Source organism: Apus apus, chromosome 24 (assembly GCF_020740795.1).
Source record: "Apus apus isolate bApuApu2 chromosome 24, bApuApu2.pri.cur, whole genome shotgun sequence".
NCBI classification, from domain to species: Eukaryota; Metazoa; Chordata; class Aves; order Apodiformes; family Apodidae; genus Apus; species Apus apus.
The window spans coordinates 1,628,790-1,645,642 of NC_067305.1; the positions used below are offsets into that span (position 1 = coordinate 1,628,790).

At 59.3% G+C, this 16,853-nt stretch overlaps 1 protein-coding gene across 19 annotated transcripts in view; it reads right to left on the reverse strand.

Annotated features, from left to right (window-relative positions):
* TCF3 (transcription factor 3) overlaps positions 1-6,812 on the reverse strand; it is an 81,067-nt gene extending 74,255 nt beyond the window's left edge. For 11 of the 19 annotated variants that reach the window (XM_051640017.1, XM_051640015.1, XM_051640000.1 and 8 more), the window contains exons 1-2: positions 6,568-6,810; positions 3,976-4,077 (exon numbers count right to left, since the gene is read on the reverse strand). In XM_051640017.1, the coding sequence (XP_051495977.1) occupies positions 3,976-4,050 (75 nt within the window). In that variant the 5' untranslated portion in view covers positions 4,051-4,077; positions 6,568-6,810. Of the gene's footprint in view, positions 1-3,975; positions 4,078-6,567 lie in introns of all 19 variants that reach the window. The other 8 variants (XM_051640019.1, XM_051640018.1, XM_051640007.1 and 5 more) reach the window with 3 other exon arrangements.
* Positions 6,813-16,853: the final 10,041 nt, after the last annotated feature.

Consider the following 16,853-nt stretch of genomic DNA (forward strand, 5'->3'; position numbering starts at 1 on the left):
ACATTTTTCAACAGCAAACCTGCAAGCCAGAAAGGGAATTTGCCAGACTAACAACATCAAGGAGCATTTCATTTGTTGTGTACTTCTACCAGTCCCTCTACCAGTCTATCAGTCTTTTAAAATGAAATAGCCTGTTTTCACTTTCTCTGCTCTGCCACCTTATGAACTCCAGGCTGAACCAACCTCAGGCCTTAACTCAAAACCTGAAATCTATTTTGCAGCGTGGAAAGTATCCATCTGTTAATTTGGGGAGAAGAGGGAATTTGACTCAATAAACATTGCCAGCAGGATATTCTGTAAGTGCTCACTTAAGACAGACCTTCCTGCCTACAGCCCCAAATGTCCACCACGGCGTGAAGTCAAACTTCACGGCTGCTTCACTCTAAACCAAAGTGAGTTTTTTATCATGCTGGGCCTTGGCCGGAGCAGGGCACGGGGGGCATGGCTTCAGCATCCTCCAGCAGGTCAGAAACAGCAGCAGGCAGGGCAGAAGGAGCTTGCTCGAGCCCTGCTTGCTGGGCACAGTTTGGCTCCCACTGCCAGTCCCGTGGCTGGAGCCCAGGGCTGGCTCCCACCAGAGCAACCAGGCAGCAGGTCCTGGGCGACTGCTCAAGCCCCTGCCCGCCCTGCAACATCTCACTGAGCTAAAAACCCACCCTGACAACTAGCATCCTTGCAGCATATGGTTAATACTCTGCTAATAATCATGGCTGTTAACAGCATTTCACTTCTGCCAGAGACCTAGGCTGGCACGCAGCCGCCTGCCTCTATCTAGCTTGGCAGGCGCGCTCTGCGGCACAGACCAGCCCCCAGCCCCGTCCCCCTGCCTGCCCAGGCTGCTCCACCCCGCTGTCCCTGTGACCTGGGGGTGCCCCTGCCCTCCAGGTACCCCAGGATCCCTACCCACACCTTCTCCCAAAGCTGGCATGACCAAGAAACTGGCTAGGATAACCAGCACGAGTCCTCACGGCCGAGCATCTCCTGCGGGCAGGTCCTGCCGTGCACCACGCCAAGCAACCACAGGCCCAAGGAGGAGGCTCCAAAACCCAACCCTAATCAATAGGTTAAGCCAGCAACTCGAATCCATAGGCAGGATGTTTTCTGGAAAGCTCTCCTCCAGATTTGCAAGCCCGTCCTGGACCACTGCCAGGGAGCGGTGGTGAAAGAAAGCATACAAATTACCTGTACTTTGGGGCAATTATAACAGGTAATTTGTTGGGAGGCAGAGGCACACACGCTGCCACGCACAGCCCAGAGCAGCCACCAGACATCAGAGCTGAGTGTTTGGCTCCAGCTCACTGAGATGCACGTTGTGGATTCCTTTGATTTTCACCCTCATTGGCAAATTAGCTTGGCACAAAGCTTTGGGCGAGCGCTTTGCAGCTCAATAACTAGCCAATGTTTGTATTTATTAAAGGAAGCGAGAGTCTTTCATTTCAGGACAGTAAGCCCAGTTGATAGCACCTCACACAAGCCTGCCACTCACTGATCCCACCAGCTCACGGGTGTCTGTGCAACCCCATCAGGGCTGGACCTTCAAATTCACTCATGACAAAACACAGCACCGAGCTGGACCACAGACTGTGGGGGTTGAACATATTTTCCTTAAGAAAAAGGAATTGAAATACTGATCTGAAGCAAATGCTTCCAGCTGCTCTGAAGCTCTCTCTCTCTACTCTTCCTTCCCATCTACTCTTCTGAGGAGGATTGGTGGACCAATGCTCCTCTGCTGCTTATTCAAAGAAAAATATAAATACACTTGAAAGAGTGAGCTTTGTGGTCAAAAAGCCTGCATCCCAACAACACACGGAGAACAATCCATGGAGCAGCCTCTTCATCAGACCCACACTGTGCTCAACAAGCTTGCAACACCAGGCTGGAGACCATCTACTAGCCAGGAAGCTCATCCTTTGGGAGAAAAGTTAACATTGCCTTTATGCAAACTCAGGAGAAGGGTGAGCGTGTGTGGAGATGAGGGTTTGTGAAACACATCTGGCTCAAATCCAGCCTGCTCCACAGCCCATCGGCCAATTTATCCTGAAGGGAATGTCTCTGAATCATTTGCTGGCAAATGACATTTGCAGGCCCTGATCCTACAAGCAGCAGCCCCCAGTAGGAGCCTTACACCAACACAGGACAAGGTCTGGTCATTCCCAGGTTTACACCAGCATAAGAGCATTGGAATCGAACTCAAATTCAACCGTTAGGTGTAGATTCATCTCCAAGGACAGAAAAATTCATGTACAGAAGGAACAGGTCAGGACCCCTCCAGGGAGCACAGCTCTGAGCATGCAAATGAGGATGGTTCGTTAAATTTGAAAATAAAGTCTTGGTTGTTGGTTTTTTTTTAAAGCTCTAAAAGGTGAGTGGGATTTGATTTTTTACTAAGGGGGAGAAAAAGCAAAGCAGGAGTGACTGCAGCCCCAGCCAGGGAGCAGATTACAGGTTACTGATTCCAAGTGCAGTTCAAAACCTGGCACTCTCTGACACAGGAGATGGAAAGCTCCAGGGCTCCCACCAACCCACAGGAGCTCTGAGATGAGAGAGGGGCAAATAACCACGCACCACTCCCCAGCCAGCCCTGAACATACTCCTGTTTTTAAACACACACCCTCTCTGCAGTCCCCCTACCAGCTGTAAAACACACGAGTGCAAAAACACATCACTGGTCATTTTATAGAACCAGCCTCACAACAGAAGCATGAAACTGGGAGAACTGGGCCTCTCCTCCTGCAGAATTGCTCTTCTGGGAACTGAGAGAGCCCACCACAGACCCCTCCTCCAGCGTGGAGCCCTGCTGGGACCAGTACAAGCCCCAGCTGTACAAAAAGTTTTATTTCCCATTGCTAAACCTCAGTGCTTGGGTGCAGAAAAGTGGCCAAGCCTCAGACACTTCCCACAGACATAACAGGTACCAGGACAGTGGATGCCCCTAGTTCTGCCACTATTTCCCACCCTCCCTTAGTCCCTTCTTTTTCCAAGAGGCAAGAAAATCAGCTCAATGGAGCCACACACTGGGTGACCCAGGATAGCCCAGAGCCACAGTGGTGACACTGATGGTTATTCCTCCTCAGGGAGCTGTTTTTTCTATCTTTGCAGCCCGTTTGCTTATCTAAAAAGCAAGATGCACTCTGCCAAGTGCCATGAGGGTGCAGCACACGACAGAGGAGCCCAACAGAAAGTTATTTTCCTTTGAACAGAAGCTCTCCTCAAGTCACCTGCCAAGGACTGCCAGCAGGCACCCAGCACACCCTGACTGGCACAGCACAGACCCTGCGGCACCGAGACAGACGTGCAGGGGACAAACCCTTGCTCTGCTACCACTGGAAGGGACTTCTCTCCCCAAGCTGTGCACATTCTTCTGGGGGAACTCTTAGGTCCTGTTTCTTTGAAAATAAACAGCTCCTAAACGCGGCTAAAAAATTTCCAGGCTAGAGAAAAGCAGAGCGTGGGGAACACAAGTGTCCAACTCCTGCAAAAATAATGTGCTGGAGAGCTTGGCCACATTTCAAACTGTGACAAAACAACCTGTGGGAGCAAAAGTTTAATAGTCTGGATCTGGGGGAAGGAAAAAAAGCCTGATTAATCAGCTACTGAAGTTACATCTTTGCAAGGCTTGAGAAACAGTCACTCGGCCTGTATCACGGTGGGCATTTAAGCACAGAACACACAACTCCCTTACATTTCCCATCCTCCGAAAAAACCCAACAACCAAGCCCCAACCCACCTCTCTGTGCTCCCTGCAAGGAAACAACATACGTTTGAGGGGAAGGGGGGGAGAGAGGAGGGGCAGAGGCTTTGCTTTAACTTGAAAATAAACAAGTTGCCGCACATGTGCACGCACACAAACACAGCACATCTGAAACCCATCATGTCCAATTTACAGGCTCACATTTCCTCCCTTCTGCAGCCCCAAAACACTGCACACAGGCAGAGCCCCGGGGCCTTTAAAGCCCCCCGGCCGTGCTCCCTTACCATACTGAAGTCCAGCAGGTCACTGAGCTCTTTGTCTGTCCCAACTGCAGCCATTCTCTGCTGCTGCTGATTCATACTCCCACAGCCTCAACAGTGGCAGTCCTAGAGAAAGCGAGGGGGAGGGGAAAGAGATATTTTAATGACTAGAGCAAACTACCCACCCCATTGATGAATATTTTAAAAAGACAGAGCGAGAGAGAAAGGGGTGAGAAAAGGAAAAAAAAAAACACCCAATCCTTTGCGTGTCTCCAGCATCCAACTCCTCTGCACAGTTGGAGTCCTCACACAGCACCCAGAGGCAGGAACAAGGGTCTATTGACCAGACACACTTGTATGTTAAGGTTGTGGGTTGTTTTTTTTTTTGCTGCCAATTCCACTAGTTCAGGCCAATTCTGTTCCTGGCGTGTGGCGAATGAAGGGGGGGGGGGGGAAGAAATTATATAAATAATAATAAAAAAAGAGTCAACTCATTTATCAAAGGGTTCAGGCAAGTTATCACTCAGGCGCTTGTCTGGCTGGGCTGGCCCCCCTCTCCTTCCCCCACACTCTCTCCCCGCAGGAGGCTCTCTTGTCCTTGCCCGAGTTTTGTTTAAAACAACAAAAAAAAAAAAGGAAAAAAAAAAAAAAGGGGTCTGATCAGTCTGATCTTATGCCTCTTTCCTTCGGGCTGCCCAGCACCTGCAGCTGCTTTTTCAAGGGGTTGAATCTGGGGATGCCCAGCCAGGCTGTACCCGGTGAGAACTGAACCTCCCCACTCCCAAAAGAGGCTGGGGAAAAAAAAAATAAAATCAAACAAAATGTTGTTTTCGGAGGGTTTTGCCAAAAAAATAAAGCCCTCCAAGGCAACCTTGCACCATAAGCAAACATTATTCTTGCTAATTTTACAGATTATTATTTTTTTTTTAAGGGAGATTGATCTTTTTGGCCAGCTCTGTATGATAGAAAATATTTCTTTGGGAGGGAGGAAAAGAAGAGGCCTGGGATGAGATAAAAGATTCCTTTTTCTTTTTTTTTTGGTCCTTTTTTTTTTTTTTTAGGAACTCATTCATGGTTACAAAGGGCAGCCGGCCAATAAATTTAACTCATTAATCATAAGGTTGTATGAAAAAATAAAAAAAACAACAACAAAAAAAGAAAACTCCATGCAATCCAAAGCTGTGCCAGCTCAGCCACCACATTTCAATGAAGTTTTTTTTAAAAAAGAAACACTTAAATCAGCCCAGAATGTAAAAAAAAAGAAACAACCAACACAAACCCTTCGCCACTATAAAAAACAGCCAGGGGATTTTTTTTGTTTGTTTGTTTGTTTGCATTTTCTTTAAAAAGCCTGTGATTTAAGGGTCAGCGATACATTTTGGTCAAAGATTTTTACAGCAACTTGACTAGCCCGGGAGGGGTTGGGGGTGATGAGCTCCATGTTAGACCCGGGGGAAAAAAAAGGAACAACAAAACCCCTGCAGCAACTGGGGGTGCAGGGGAAAGGGGGGAGCAGAAGCATCTCTCCAGCAGACCCCCCCCCCAAAAAAAAAAAACAACAACAAAACCCCCATCCCCCACCGACAGCCAAGATCACGGACAACTCGAACAATACGTTCGCACCACCCCAAAATCACTTTTATTCGAACACCCCCCCCCCAAGCTTGGCACCCTCCCGCAGCCCCCGGGAGGGCAGCGCCCTGCCCTGGCCCAGGAAGGGTTTGATCCGCCCCGGCAGCACAAAAGGCCGAGCAAAACTTGACCCCACCGAACGAGGGGTGACCCTGGGGTGGGGGGGGGGTAACGCGCAGCAGATGTCCGCCTCTCCCCCCCCCGGCCCGCTCGGGTTTCCTCCAGCGGCACCTTCTCGCTTCGGACAAAGGCTCCGGGCGGCCCCGGCTCTTGCCTCCGTCTCCCTCAACAACTCCCGGCGCGGCCTGAGCGGGCCCGGCTGCTCCGGGACACGAGGGGGCCCCGCTCGCCCCTTCCAGCCCTGCGGTCCCACCGGGGCGGGGGGGGGGTGGGAAGCGCTGTGCACCCCCCCCCCCCGCGCCGCAGGGAGGAGGGCAAAGCGGGGTCGGGGCCCCCCCAACCGCCCCCCCTCCCCCCGTGTGTGCCGTGGGGAGGGGGTCACAGCCCCCCCCCGCCCGGCCCCCCACGCCACGGGACCCCCAACTTCTTGCTGAGCCCCGAGCCGGGAAGGAGACGGAGCCTCCGGGGAGGAAAAGGGGGGGGGGGGGGGGGCCCGGCTGAAGTTGGCGGCGGGACCGCGGGACCGCGGGACCCCCCCCCCCCCCAAATCACCCCCCGGCGGGGAAGCGGGAAGCCCCCCGCTCCAGCCCTTCCCCCACGCACGCCTGGGGACCCCCGGCAGGCCCCCCCTGCCCCCAGCCACGGCAAACTTTGCCGGGAGCGCCGGGGACAATAGAGCCGAGCCCGTCCCGTCCCGCTCGGGCGGAGCGGGGGGCCCCGAGTGCGGCGGGGGGCGGGGGGAAGCGGTGCCAGGACCTGCAGCGGGCCGGGCCGGGGCGGAGGGGGGGGAAACACGCCGGTCTTTTCTCATTTTATTTCTTTTTGATGATCATTTTCTTAGGATTATGTATTTTTTTTTTTTACCTGTTCCGGGGCAGGCGCGCACCCGCCGTGCGTGCGCGGGGGAGGGGAAGCGCATGAAGGTCCCGCGGGCCGGGGGCGGTGGGCGGTGGGCAGCGGGCGGGCGGCGGCCGCGGCGCCCAGGGCCGGCGGGCGGCGGCGGCGGCCCCTATTGTTCTGGCGCCGCCGGCGGATACAGCGTCGGGAAAGCGGCGCGATCGAGCCCCGCACCGGGCGGCGCGTGCGCCCCGGCCCGCCCCGCGCCCCCGCCTCCCCCCCCCCCCCCACGCCCCGTCCGGTCCCGGCTCCTAAAGCTGCCGCCCCGGCCGCTCCGCCTCCCGCCGCTGCTGCCGCTGCCCCCGCCGGCCCCGCATGTTCCCCCCGCGGCGGCGGCGGGAGACGCCCCCCCCCCCCCTGCCCCGGGCACCCCCCCCCTCCCCCCCCACCTCACGGGCCGCCCCTTCGCCGCGGTCAACACCCCCTCCCGCCGCCGCTGTATCCCTCCGCCGCCCGCACAGGTGGTAGGGGGAGCGCTGCCCCCACAACGCGCCGCCGAGGGGAGAAGCGGGGCGGCAGGTGCCGCGGCGGGGCGGACCCGCACGGCGTTGCGGGGGACAGCGGGCGCAGCAGGGGTAGCCCCCCCCCCCCCCCGCCCTTTCCCCCTTCCCGAACGGTGAACTATGTTTCCTGGCGGAGGACGACGAGTGCACGTAGCACCGAGGGGCGGGGCGAGAGGGCCGTGACGCCACGGGAGCTCCGGGGAGATGGACTGATAAGCCCGAGGGGCTCCGTCCAATGGGAGGGCCCCGCCGCTCCGAGTGGCAGGCGGCGCGTCCAATCAGAACGCGCTGTGTCTCAGTCCCCGCCCACCGAGCGCGGCGGGGCGGGGCGCGGCAGAGGCGGGGGCGGCCGCTGGTGCCGGCACCTCCCGCCGGCCCGGAGGGGCCTCCGCGGGGTGGGACGGGCCGGGAGAACTTACCGGGCCCCCGCTGCCTCGAACGCCCCCTCGTTCCTTCCCCGTGGGGCAGCTCGCCCGGGGCCGTGCTGGGGCTAGAAGGGCCCGCGCTGGCGCTGCGGGACCCGCAGCCTCGCCCCGCCGCCCCCTCGGGTCCCCCGGAGCCCTCTGCCGTGCTGGGGCTGCCGGGTCCCCCTCCACAGGGCAGCCCCACCGGCCCCGGGCCGGCCCCACCGCGGGGGTCAGCGGGGAAAGCGCTGCGAGGCCCCTCCTGCCCGCACCCCCGGCCCCCTCCTGCCCGCACCCCGGCTCCCTCCTGCCCGCACCCCGGCCCCCCCGGCCCCCCCCTGCCCGCACCCCGGCCCCCCCCCTGCCCGCACCCCGGCCCCCCCCTGCCCGCACCCCGGCCCCCCCCTGCCCGCACTCCCGGCTCCCTCGTGCCCGCACTCCCGGCTCCCTCGTGCCCGCACCCCCGGCTCCCTCCTGCCCGCACTCCCGGCCCCCCCCTGCCCGCACCCCCGGCCCCCCCCCTGTCCGCACCCCGGTTCCCTCCTGCCCGCACTCCCGGCTCCCTCCTGCCCGCACTCCCGGCTCCCTCCTGCCCGCACCCCCGGCCCCCTCCTGCCCGCACCCCGGCTCCCTCCTGCCCGCACCCCGGCCCCCCCGGCCCCCCCCTGCCCGCACCCCGGCCCCCCCCTGCCCGCACCCCCGGCCCCCCCCTGCCCGCACCCCCGGCTCCCTCCTGCCCGCACCCCCGGCCCCCCTCCTGCCCGCACCCCCGGCCCCCCTCCTGCCCGCACCCCCGGCCCCCCTCCTGCCCGCACCCCCGGCCCCCCCCCTGCCCGCACCCCGGCCGCCCTGCCCGCGCTCCCCACTGCCGTTCCTTGCCCTCCTGCCGCCGCCCGCCCGCAGCCTCCTTCGGGCGCTGGCAGCGCCGGGTGCTGCGATGTGAAGTCCGTGTTTTCTCTCCAGGTGTCCCCCCTTCCCTCCCGGCTTGACCCGCCGCCGGGTGCGGGCCCTCGGGAGCCCGGCAGCTCCGGTAACGCGCCGCGTGTCCGCCCGGTGCCCTCGGGCCGGGGAGCCTGGGAATCCCCGGGATCTTCCCCTGGCACCCAGGGACCTGCTGGCCCCGGCAGGGCCGCTCGCTGATTTGGGGGCTTCTTAAAACACCACCTGGGGAGGAGGGGGGTGAGTCTGGGGGAGGGGGGACTCCGGGTCACACCACAGGGCAGAGCTTCCTTAGGCCTGAGGAGGGAATTCTGGAGTGTGAGGGTGGGGAGACCCTGCCCAGGTTGCCCAGGGAAGCTGTGGCTGCCCCATCCCTGGCAGTGTTGAAGGGCAGGTTGGATGGGGCTTGGAGCAGCCTGGGCTGGTGGGAGGTGTCCCTGCCCATGCAGGGGGGTTGGAACCTGGTGATCTTTAAGTTGTTCCAACCCAAACCTTTCTGTGAGTCTGTTCTCTGTGCCCCACGGCCCCTCAGGGTGCTGTCACCCCCAAAGCCAGGCTGCTCCTCCCCCTGGTCACACACAGGGCCAGTGTCTCCCTTTCCCCTCCTCTCCCCTTTAGTCTTCCACTCTTAGGGCTGACAAAGGGAAGATGGAACTTTTCTCTAACACAATTATATTCTAATTTTGCTTGTGTGACTGTAATTTCCCTGTCAACAATTGCAACTAAACCTCAGAGCCCAGCTCTCCTGCCACTGGTGGTGCCTGTGATGGAGAACTGTGGTGGCCAGAGCCTCCCTGGCTTTCCCCAGGCATCCACCACCAGGACAGCCGGGGGTGAAACCTCTGGGGAGGTTTTCCTGCCCTGAGCCTTTCTGGTCACTGTGTGTCTTCGCATATGTTGAAAATAGAATTTGCCTTTGCTCTTCCTTCCTGGTGGCAGCGTGGTGACAAGAAGGATGTCCCCAGGCTCGCCCGTGGGGAACTGGTGAGGCTTCAAACTCCTCCAGCATCAGCACCAGGCTTTTTTCTTGAAGCTGAGAAGTTCCCCCTTCTACTTCAGGGCACGGCCTCCTCCGTTTCCTTCTTGGGGCTATTTTGGCACGTAGGGCAGGAGGAAGCAGAAAGGGTGATGGGGATACGCCAGGGGGATGCCATGCAGACACCTCCACCCGTGGGTGCTGGAGGGGCTTCAGTGACACTGCCCACCTGGAGATGTGCTGGGACCTCAGGAAGAACCTCAGAATTCCCTGGGCACCTCGTGATGGGAAATACAGGCCAACCCCAGCCTCTTGCCCTGTATAGTGGCATGAAACACAGCAGCACTGCATGGGCAGCACCTCCAGTGCTCCTTGTCTCCATCCCTGAACCACTGGGATGGGCGTTGCCACCTTCATCATCCTCACAACTGTTCCTGCTGCTGATGTACAGCTATTAAGTAAGTAATCAGAGCTGAGATTGTAACCTGGGCCTACAACACCAAGAGCTGTGGTGTAATAAAACACAGTTTCACAGTGACTCTTGCAATACTCAGGGATGGTGATGCCAGGGGAAAAAAACATTGTGTCGTGGATGCTCCAGGGCCAGAGTGGCCCAAGGAGGACACAGACCTTTCCTCACAGGCAGGTTATTCCTGGAGCTCGGCTCCCAACTGGGCCTTGCTGGAAGGGCAAGAGCCCATCCATGCAATGCTGCCTCTTTGAGGGAGCAGCAGCTGCTGTTGCAAAACCTTTTGCTGCCTTTGAGAAGGGCTTTTGCAGCCCGGGAAGCTGGAGGTGAACCCAGCCCAGCTGCTCTCCCCACATCCAGCACCGACCCACAGCAAAGAGCCTCCAGCTCCTACCCACGCTGGGTTTGCCATCGTCCTGCCCACTCCCTGGAAGTGAAGCCCTTGGTTGCTGCATGTAACACAACTTTTGCTTCTCAGGCTTCTTGCTGCCCCCTTCCCAAGGTCCCTATCCCATCCCTTGGCCCTGACCTGCAGCAGCTCCATCCCAGGCAGCCTGGTACCCGCACAGGGCAGGACCCCAGCGGCCCTGGGAAGTGTGGTTGAGTTCACAGTCCTGCAGGAATCCAACAAATCCCACTGGAGCCAATTCCTCGATTGCCTCCCCCCAGCGCAAGGTTGTGGTTGCAGCACCACTTTGGGGGAAACACAAAGCAATCAAATCCCAGCAGGGAGCAGAGCTGCAGGCAGCTGGGGGGGTGGTGGAGCAGAGGTGCCCATCGCCAGCTTCCCAGCCTCCCTCTCCAGGGATTCCCCCGAGTTACGAGTTTTGCAGAGGAACAACCTCCCTTTATAGCCCTTGACTGTGGTCCAGGGGCTCCAGCCAGCTCTGAGCTCCAGGCTGTGATGAATTCCCTGCCCTGGGTCTTGCTTCCCAAGGCCACGGGCACACAGCTTCTCTTCATTGCTGCTGAGGCCTGGGCAGGTTGTTACATGCAAGAATAGGAGTCAGCAGAGAGAGGCCAGAGGTTCCAAGAGCCAGCAGAGCCGTGCGTGGCTTCCATGGGAATAGGAGCAGTTGCTTTGGTTGGGTCTTTCTGCTTGTGGCCCGTCTCCGTGCCTCAGTTTCCCCACTGTGGGGTGATAGCAGAGCCCAAACCTTGCTGGTGTGAGAACCTTGGAGACCTTTGCACGTGCTGTTGGGGACATGGCCCACACCAGCATCCCCTGCCAGAGCTGGGGGGCTGCCTTGTGTCCTGGCCTTGTTCCCAGAACCAAAACCCAGCCAAACTGTCTAACTCCTCACCAAGGAGGTGCAGGACCCACTGCTGTCTGCAGGGAAAGGGGCTGCTGGAGCAGAAGAAAAAGCTGAAAACTGAAGCAGGCTGGATGGAGACTCACCAAAAGGTGGCTTTGGGGCAGGTTGTTCTGGCTCTGAGCCTCCACCCTGGCCTGGCATGGTCCCTATGTCACCTCCCGACAGCTCCGGAGGTCCAGGGAAGGCTCCTTGCAGTCCTTGGCCAGGAGGGCTTGGGAATGCTGGGCTGGGCTGGCCCAGGGATTGTGGCAACATCTGGGGGAGACTCCAGCCCTGGGGGCTGTGGGACACTGGTCAGTGCCACCTCCCTGCAAGACCCCCACCCTCCTCTTACAAAACTGAGAATGAATGAAAGTTCAGGTCAGCACTGGGCGGTGAAACAGGCTTCAAAAAAAGATACTGGAGCAAAATCCTCATTTCCCTGGAATTTCCTTCGAGTGGGGCTGTTTTTCCAGGCTGTGATGGGATTCCCGGGGTACAGCTCTGCTCTCTGCAACCTGCTCCCCAGATGAGACCTGGACTCTTGCCCTGTCTGTTCACGACTGGGGACTCCCCACGACAGCCACCCGTGCCACAGGGGACCCGACGTCTGGTGTGGAGGAGATGGAGGGGCCAGGACCACCCAGCGAGGCCAGTGGCTGCACAAAGTCCCTGCACAACCCCCCCCCAGCTCCTAAAAAGCAGGGTGCCCCAAGGAGATCCCCTTGGCATGGGGGACAACAAGGGGCAGGACACGGCGACCGTCCCCAACCCCGCGCTGAGGGCTGGGGGTGTCATCCTGCCCCCCCCAGGCTCCCTCCTCGTTCCAGTTCCAGGGGGGGGGGAACAAACTGGGAGCTGCAGGGCTTCCCTGGGCACTGTCCCCGTGGAGGCTGCCCCAGCAGACGTGTCCCCAGAGCTGTGGCCACGGGGCCAGTGTGTGGCTGGGCTGGGGTCACCTCGCCGGGGGTGCCGGGGTGAGGGGAGCAGGGGGAGCTGGGGGCTCTGAGCTGGATCCAGGAGACTTTAAGGAGCAAGTTTGAGTTCATATTTGCATTTAGTCACAGTGTGAGTCAGACATTCCAGCCCCGGCTGCCGAAATGCCTCAGCTCTGACTTCTGATTTCCCACTGCAATCTCGGGTTGGCTTTTTTTTTTTCTTTCCCCCCCTTTCTCTTTCCCTTTCTCCTCTTTTTCTCCCCTGTCCTTTCTGACCAGCCTGGTTTCCAAGGCAGGTCAGCCTCCCGTGGGGAGGATGGGACAGAGGGATGGACACGGACGTTCTAGAGTGTATTTTTTCCCTCCTGCAGTGGGGAGCTGAGGGGGCATTAAACCCTGAAAAACAGTCCAGCCATGGAGGGGGTTGAGCCAGGGAGCCCCCCACATCCCTCCAGCAACAGTGGGAGGGACATGGGGATGGCAGGAGCCCCTCTGAACCCACCACCACCTTTCAGCAGCCAGTCCCCAGGACAGGGCACAACTGGGGTGGAGGGAAGAGAGGAAGAAAACGGGGGAACCCACCAGGAAAAGCCCACCAGACCCTCTCCTCCATTGCAGGGTACATCCCGGGCTTGCACAGGTTTATTTGTCCTCAGCAAAGCTCCAGTTCTTGATTGGTAACGTTTTTAATTAAACAAAAATAAGACCTGGAGCTCAGCCAGCACAGCCCAGGGAGCTGCTTCCCCCCACGTTGCTGCCCCTCGCTGGGCAGGCACCCCCTCCCCCCAAAGCATCAGGGACACCCAGCCCAGCCCTGGGGGGCTGCAGGACCCCCCGAGATGGGGGCTGAGGAGGAGGAGGAGGGGAGATAATGTTGAGGATTTGGACAGAAAGGCAGTTTTGTGTTTGGTTTCCTGAAGGATGCATTCCACATGGCGTTGCATCACGCACAGCTGTTACATCACTTTAGCCAGGAAATTTAAAACAAGTGGCCTCGGCTGGAAATGGCGGTTTAATTATTATTTATGGACAACAACAACAACAGGGAGAGAGGAAAAAAAAAAAAAGGCCCCAGAAACTCTCTCTCTCCCTTCCCTCCCCCCCCCACTTTTTTTGAAACCCGCCCATCTCTCACGTTCCGGTGACTTTGTGGCCAGCGCCCTCCCAGCCCCGCTGCCACGGGGATGGGCTCTGGGAGAGGGAGGTTTTGATCCAGGCATCTTGGGCAGCGTCCACAGACCCTTGTGTCCCCCTCTCCTCCAAGGGTGTCCCCTGCTTCCTCAGCTGAGAGGGGAGCCCTCAGGGAACAGCCCTTGGGGACATTCCTGGCAGCCCCAGGTCCCCCTTCTCCAACCTGTTTTGCTCCTTCCTTTCCAGCTGTGGGGACAGAAGTGACACAGAAAAGCAGGATCGTCCTTCCCAAGTGGCACCAGGGACCTTCTTCTTCCTCTCTTCCTTCACATTCTCTTCCAGGCACAGGTGGAGCAGGGATGTCGGTGGCCCAGACCCCCCTGCTGCCACCACCCCGGGGGTCCCCACGCCTGGCAAGGACACCCCATCTGTCAGCTCAGCTCCTGGTGAGCGGTGGCTGCGCAGCCAGGGAGCCCACGCTGGGGCCACGTGTGTCCCCAGACACCCGTGGGTGGGCAGAAGGTGGCCTCAGCGTGGCCATGGCTGCACCTCCAGACCCAGCCCAGGGATTTCCCACAGCCCAGTTTGCAGGTGGGGAAACTGAGGCAGAGGGAAGGGCTTTTCTACCAGAACACAGACCTCAGCAATGTGGAGCAGCCATCGAGCATCTCCACGGGCACCGGGTGGGCAAGACCAGGTCCTGGAGCAGTGGGATGGAGGGGGGACACTGGGGGGGGGACAGGGTTTGGGACCCACCAGAGAGCCAGGCCCCTGGCAGGGCTGAGCAGACCCAGCCCAGCAGAGGAGCACGGCCACGGCACCTTCCTCTGCTCACCTCCCAGCCCGGGCACAGCCGGGATGGAAACTTCTCAACTGGGCGTTGAAAAGCGTCAGGGAAGCACGTTGGAAAATTCAGGGGGGGGGGAATTTTTTCAGTGCACAAAACCCCTCACTTGATGCAAATGTTGCAAAATGCAAAAATGCTCCATCAAAAGGCTGCCCTGGTGCTTCGGTGACGACAAACGCTCCGGCTGCCTCTGCCACTGCCGTGTCCCTCCTTCATTACACCTGGAATAACATTTTCCAGCCCATCATCCACAGACCCCAGAGTGCTGAAGGGACACGTGAGGTCACACCACAATGCAGCCCAGCCCAGCCCTGCAGGGTCTCCTGGGGCCCAGGGGACAGTAGTCCCTGAATTGTAATATTTAAATGACTCTGTTGTAAAGAAAAAATTGCGATTGGATAGGAGGAATAAATTAATTGCTGTGAGGGTGGGGAGAGCCTGGCCCAGGTTGCCCAGGGAAGCTGTGGCTGCCCCATCCCTGGAAGTGTGGAAGGGCAGGTTGGATGGGGCTTGGAGCAGCCTGGGCTGGTGGGAGGTGTCCCTGCCCGTGCAGGGGTTGGATCTAGATGATCTTTAAGGTTCCTTCACACCCAAACCATTCCATGACCCTATTCCATGATGCCCTTACCAGCAGGGCTGGATCCAGCAGCAAGGAAGGGGCAGGTGGTGCCTAAACCACCCGCTGGGCTGAGACCATGAGAAGAGAGGATGGAAAATGGGGCTGAGACGGGACCTGCTGAAAATCTTCACTTTGCTGGAGATGAAGCTTGAGCCCTCTCCTGCTGTGGTGAGAGGTATCACCAGGACCTGCCCATCCTCTCCACGGCTGTGCCCCATGGCAGGGAAAGGAGCCTGGAGCAGGGACTCTCCTCACCCAGGTGGTTTCTATTACTCCTCAAATGATGCTGAAACTTGGCATGGTATCACAAAACCTGCTATGGGAAGAAATCTGGGTAGGGAAGGGAAATCCCCTGCCTGGTCCCAACGAGGTGCTGCCTGTGTCCTCTCCTTCCCCTGCAGCAAAGGCACAGAGGCCACCACGGTCCCCAGTGTCCCCGTGCTCAGAGCAGCTCGACTTTGGGACACAAATTGAAACTTTCTGCCCCTCACCCACCCTGGTGCTGGATTTATTTAGCTGGTTAGCTCAAAGAAGCTGGAAAGGTGCCTCATTGTTGATACAGTGCCATCCCAGGGCTTGGGCAGAACCCTGCCATCTCCTCCTGTCCCTTCCTTCCCAGCACTTTTGGGGTGGGCACAAGGGTCATGTCCAGCTGGCAGAGGGTGGATTGGCAGCCCTTTAGGTGTGTGCTGCCACTTCCCTCACCCACGGGGAAAATTTACCCTTCGGTTTGACACGTGCCCTCAGATGTTTTCAGCATGATGAGGTGCAGCACGGGTCCTTGGTCCTGCTAGCCAGCTCCCACAGGCGAGGCTCCTGCCCCTGGCCCCTGCTCCGCACCCAGGGACACCTCCATCCTGCCCTCCAGCCTTCCTCCCGGCTCCTTCCCTCCTCTCCCTCCCCCTGCCCCCATCCCACCCTCCAGCCTGCACGGTGGGGACCACGCTCCATCCAGCCTTTACCCAGCAGGATCCCCCCCAACCCACCCCCCCCATTAAACCATCTCCCACCCCCCTCTCAACTCCCTCCCACCCAGGAGCTGCCTCACCCCCCCTTCCCCCCACCACAGTCCCCACCGCCCCTCCCGGGGCACCCCTGGAGATCCCCCTCCACCTCGGAAAAGGTGCTGAGACAGTCTCTGGGTGCGGGGGGGCCCCGTTTCTTTCCATTCAGAGGAGATTCCCCGGGCTCCCCGCCCCGCTGAGCACCTCCCCAGGGTTTCCTGTTGTAGGCGGATTCTATCCTGGGCCGCGGGCTGAGCGGCTTCGTGGGGGGGGGATCCACCGGGGATCCCGCCTCGTCTGCTCCGGCACCACCTGCCCAGGGCTCCCTCATCTCCCCTCTGCATTTTCTGCTGATTTTAAGGCAGCTTTTCCAGGCTGGATCACCCCCCCCCCCCGCAGAGACACGAGCATCCTCAGGCTCTGCTGGGCCCTGGGGGCTGAATCCCCCGAATCCCCCCAGCCCGGGGGATGAAGGGCACCCTTGACCTGGAGTGTGGAGGAGGGGTTTTAGAGAATCCCAGACTGGTTTGGGTTTGAGGGACGTTAAAACCCATCCTGTCCCACCCCCTGCATGGGCAGGGACACCTCCCACCAGATCAGGTTCGTCCCATCCCTCCCTGCCCTTGTCCCAAGTCCCTCCCCAGCTTTCCTGGAGCCCCTTCAGGCACTGGAAGGTGCTCTCAGGTCTCCCTGGAGCCTTCTCTGGAGAAGCCCTGGAGAAACTGGATCCAACTGATCTAGCAAGTGCCCCTGACTCCCCAGCAAGGGGCTGAGATCTGGATGTGCATCTCCTGCAAGGACAGACAAGCCCAGATCACCTTGTCCCAGAGGGTGCTGGAGCCAAATGACACCCCCCCAACCCCCCTCCCCCCTTCCCAGGAAGGGCCAGGCCCGGGGATGCTGCAGCTTTGCTGGCTCTTCCCTCTCCTGCAGGTGCCCCTTGGCCGTGCCCCCCCCCCCCGGCTTTCGCTTCCCTGGGCGTGGGTGAGGGCACCAACCACCCCGGCACAGAACCCTCACTAGATCCTGGCAACCCCAGAGCTCACGTCACTTCAGCTGAGGGGAAGGAAAAGCAGAAACTCCTGCTTGGGGGGGGGACACACACGACCGGGGGGGCTGTGCTTTGGT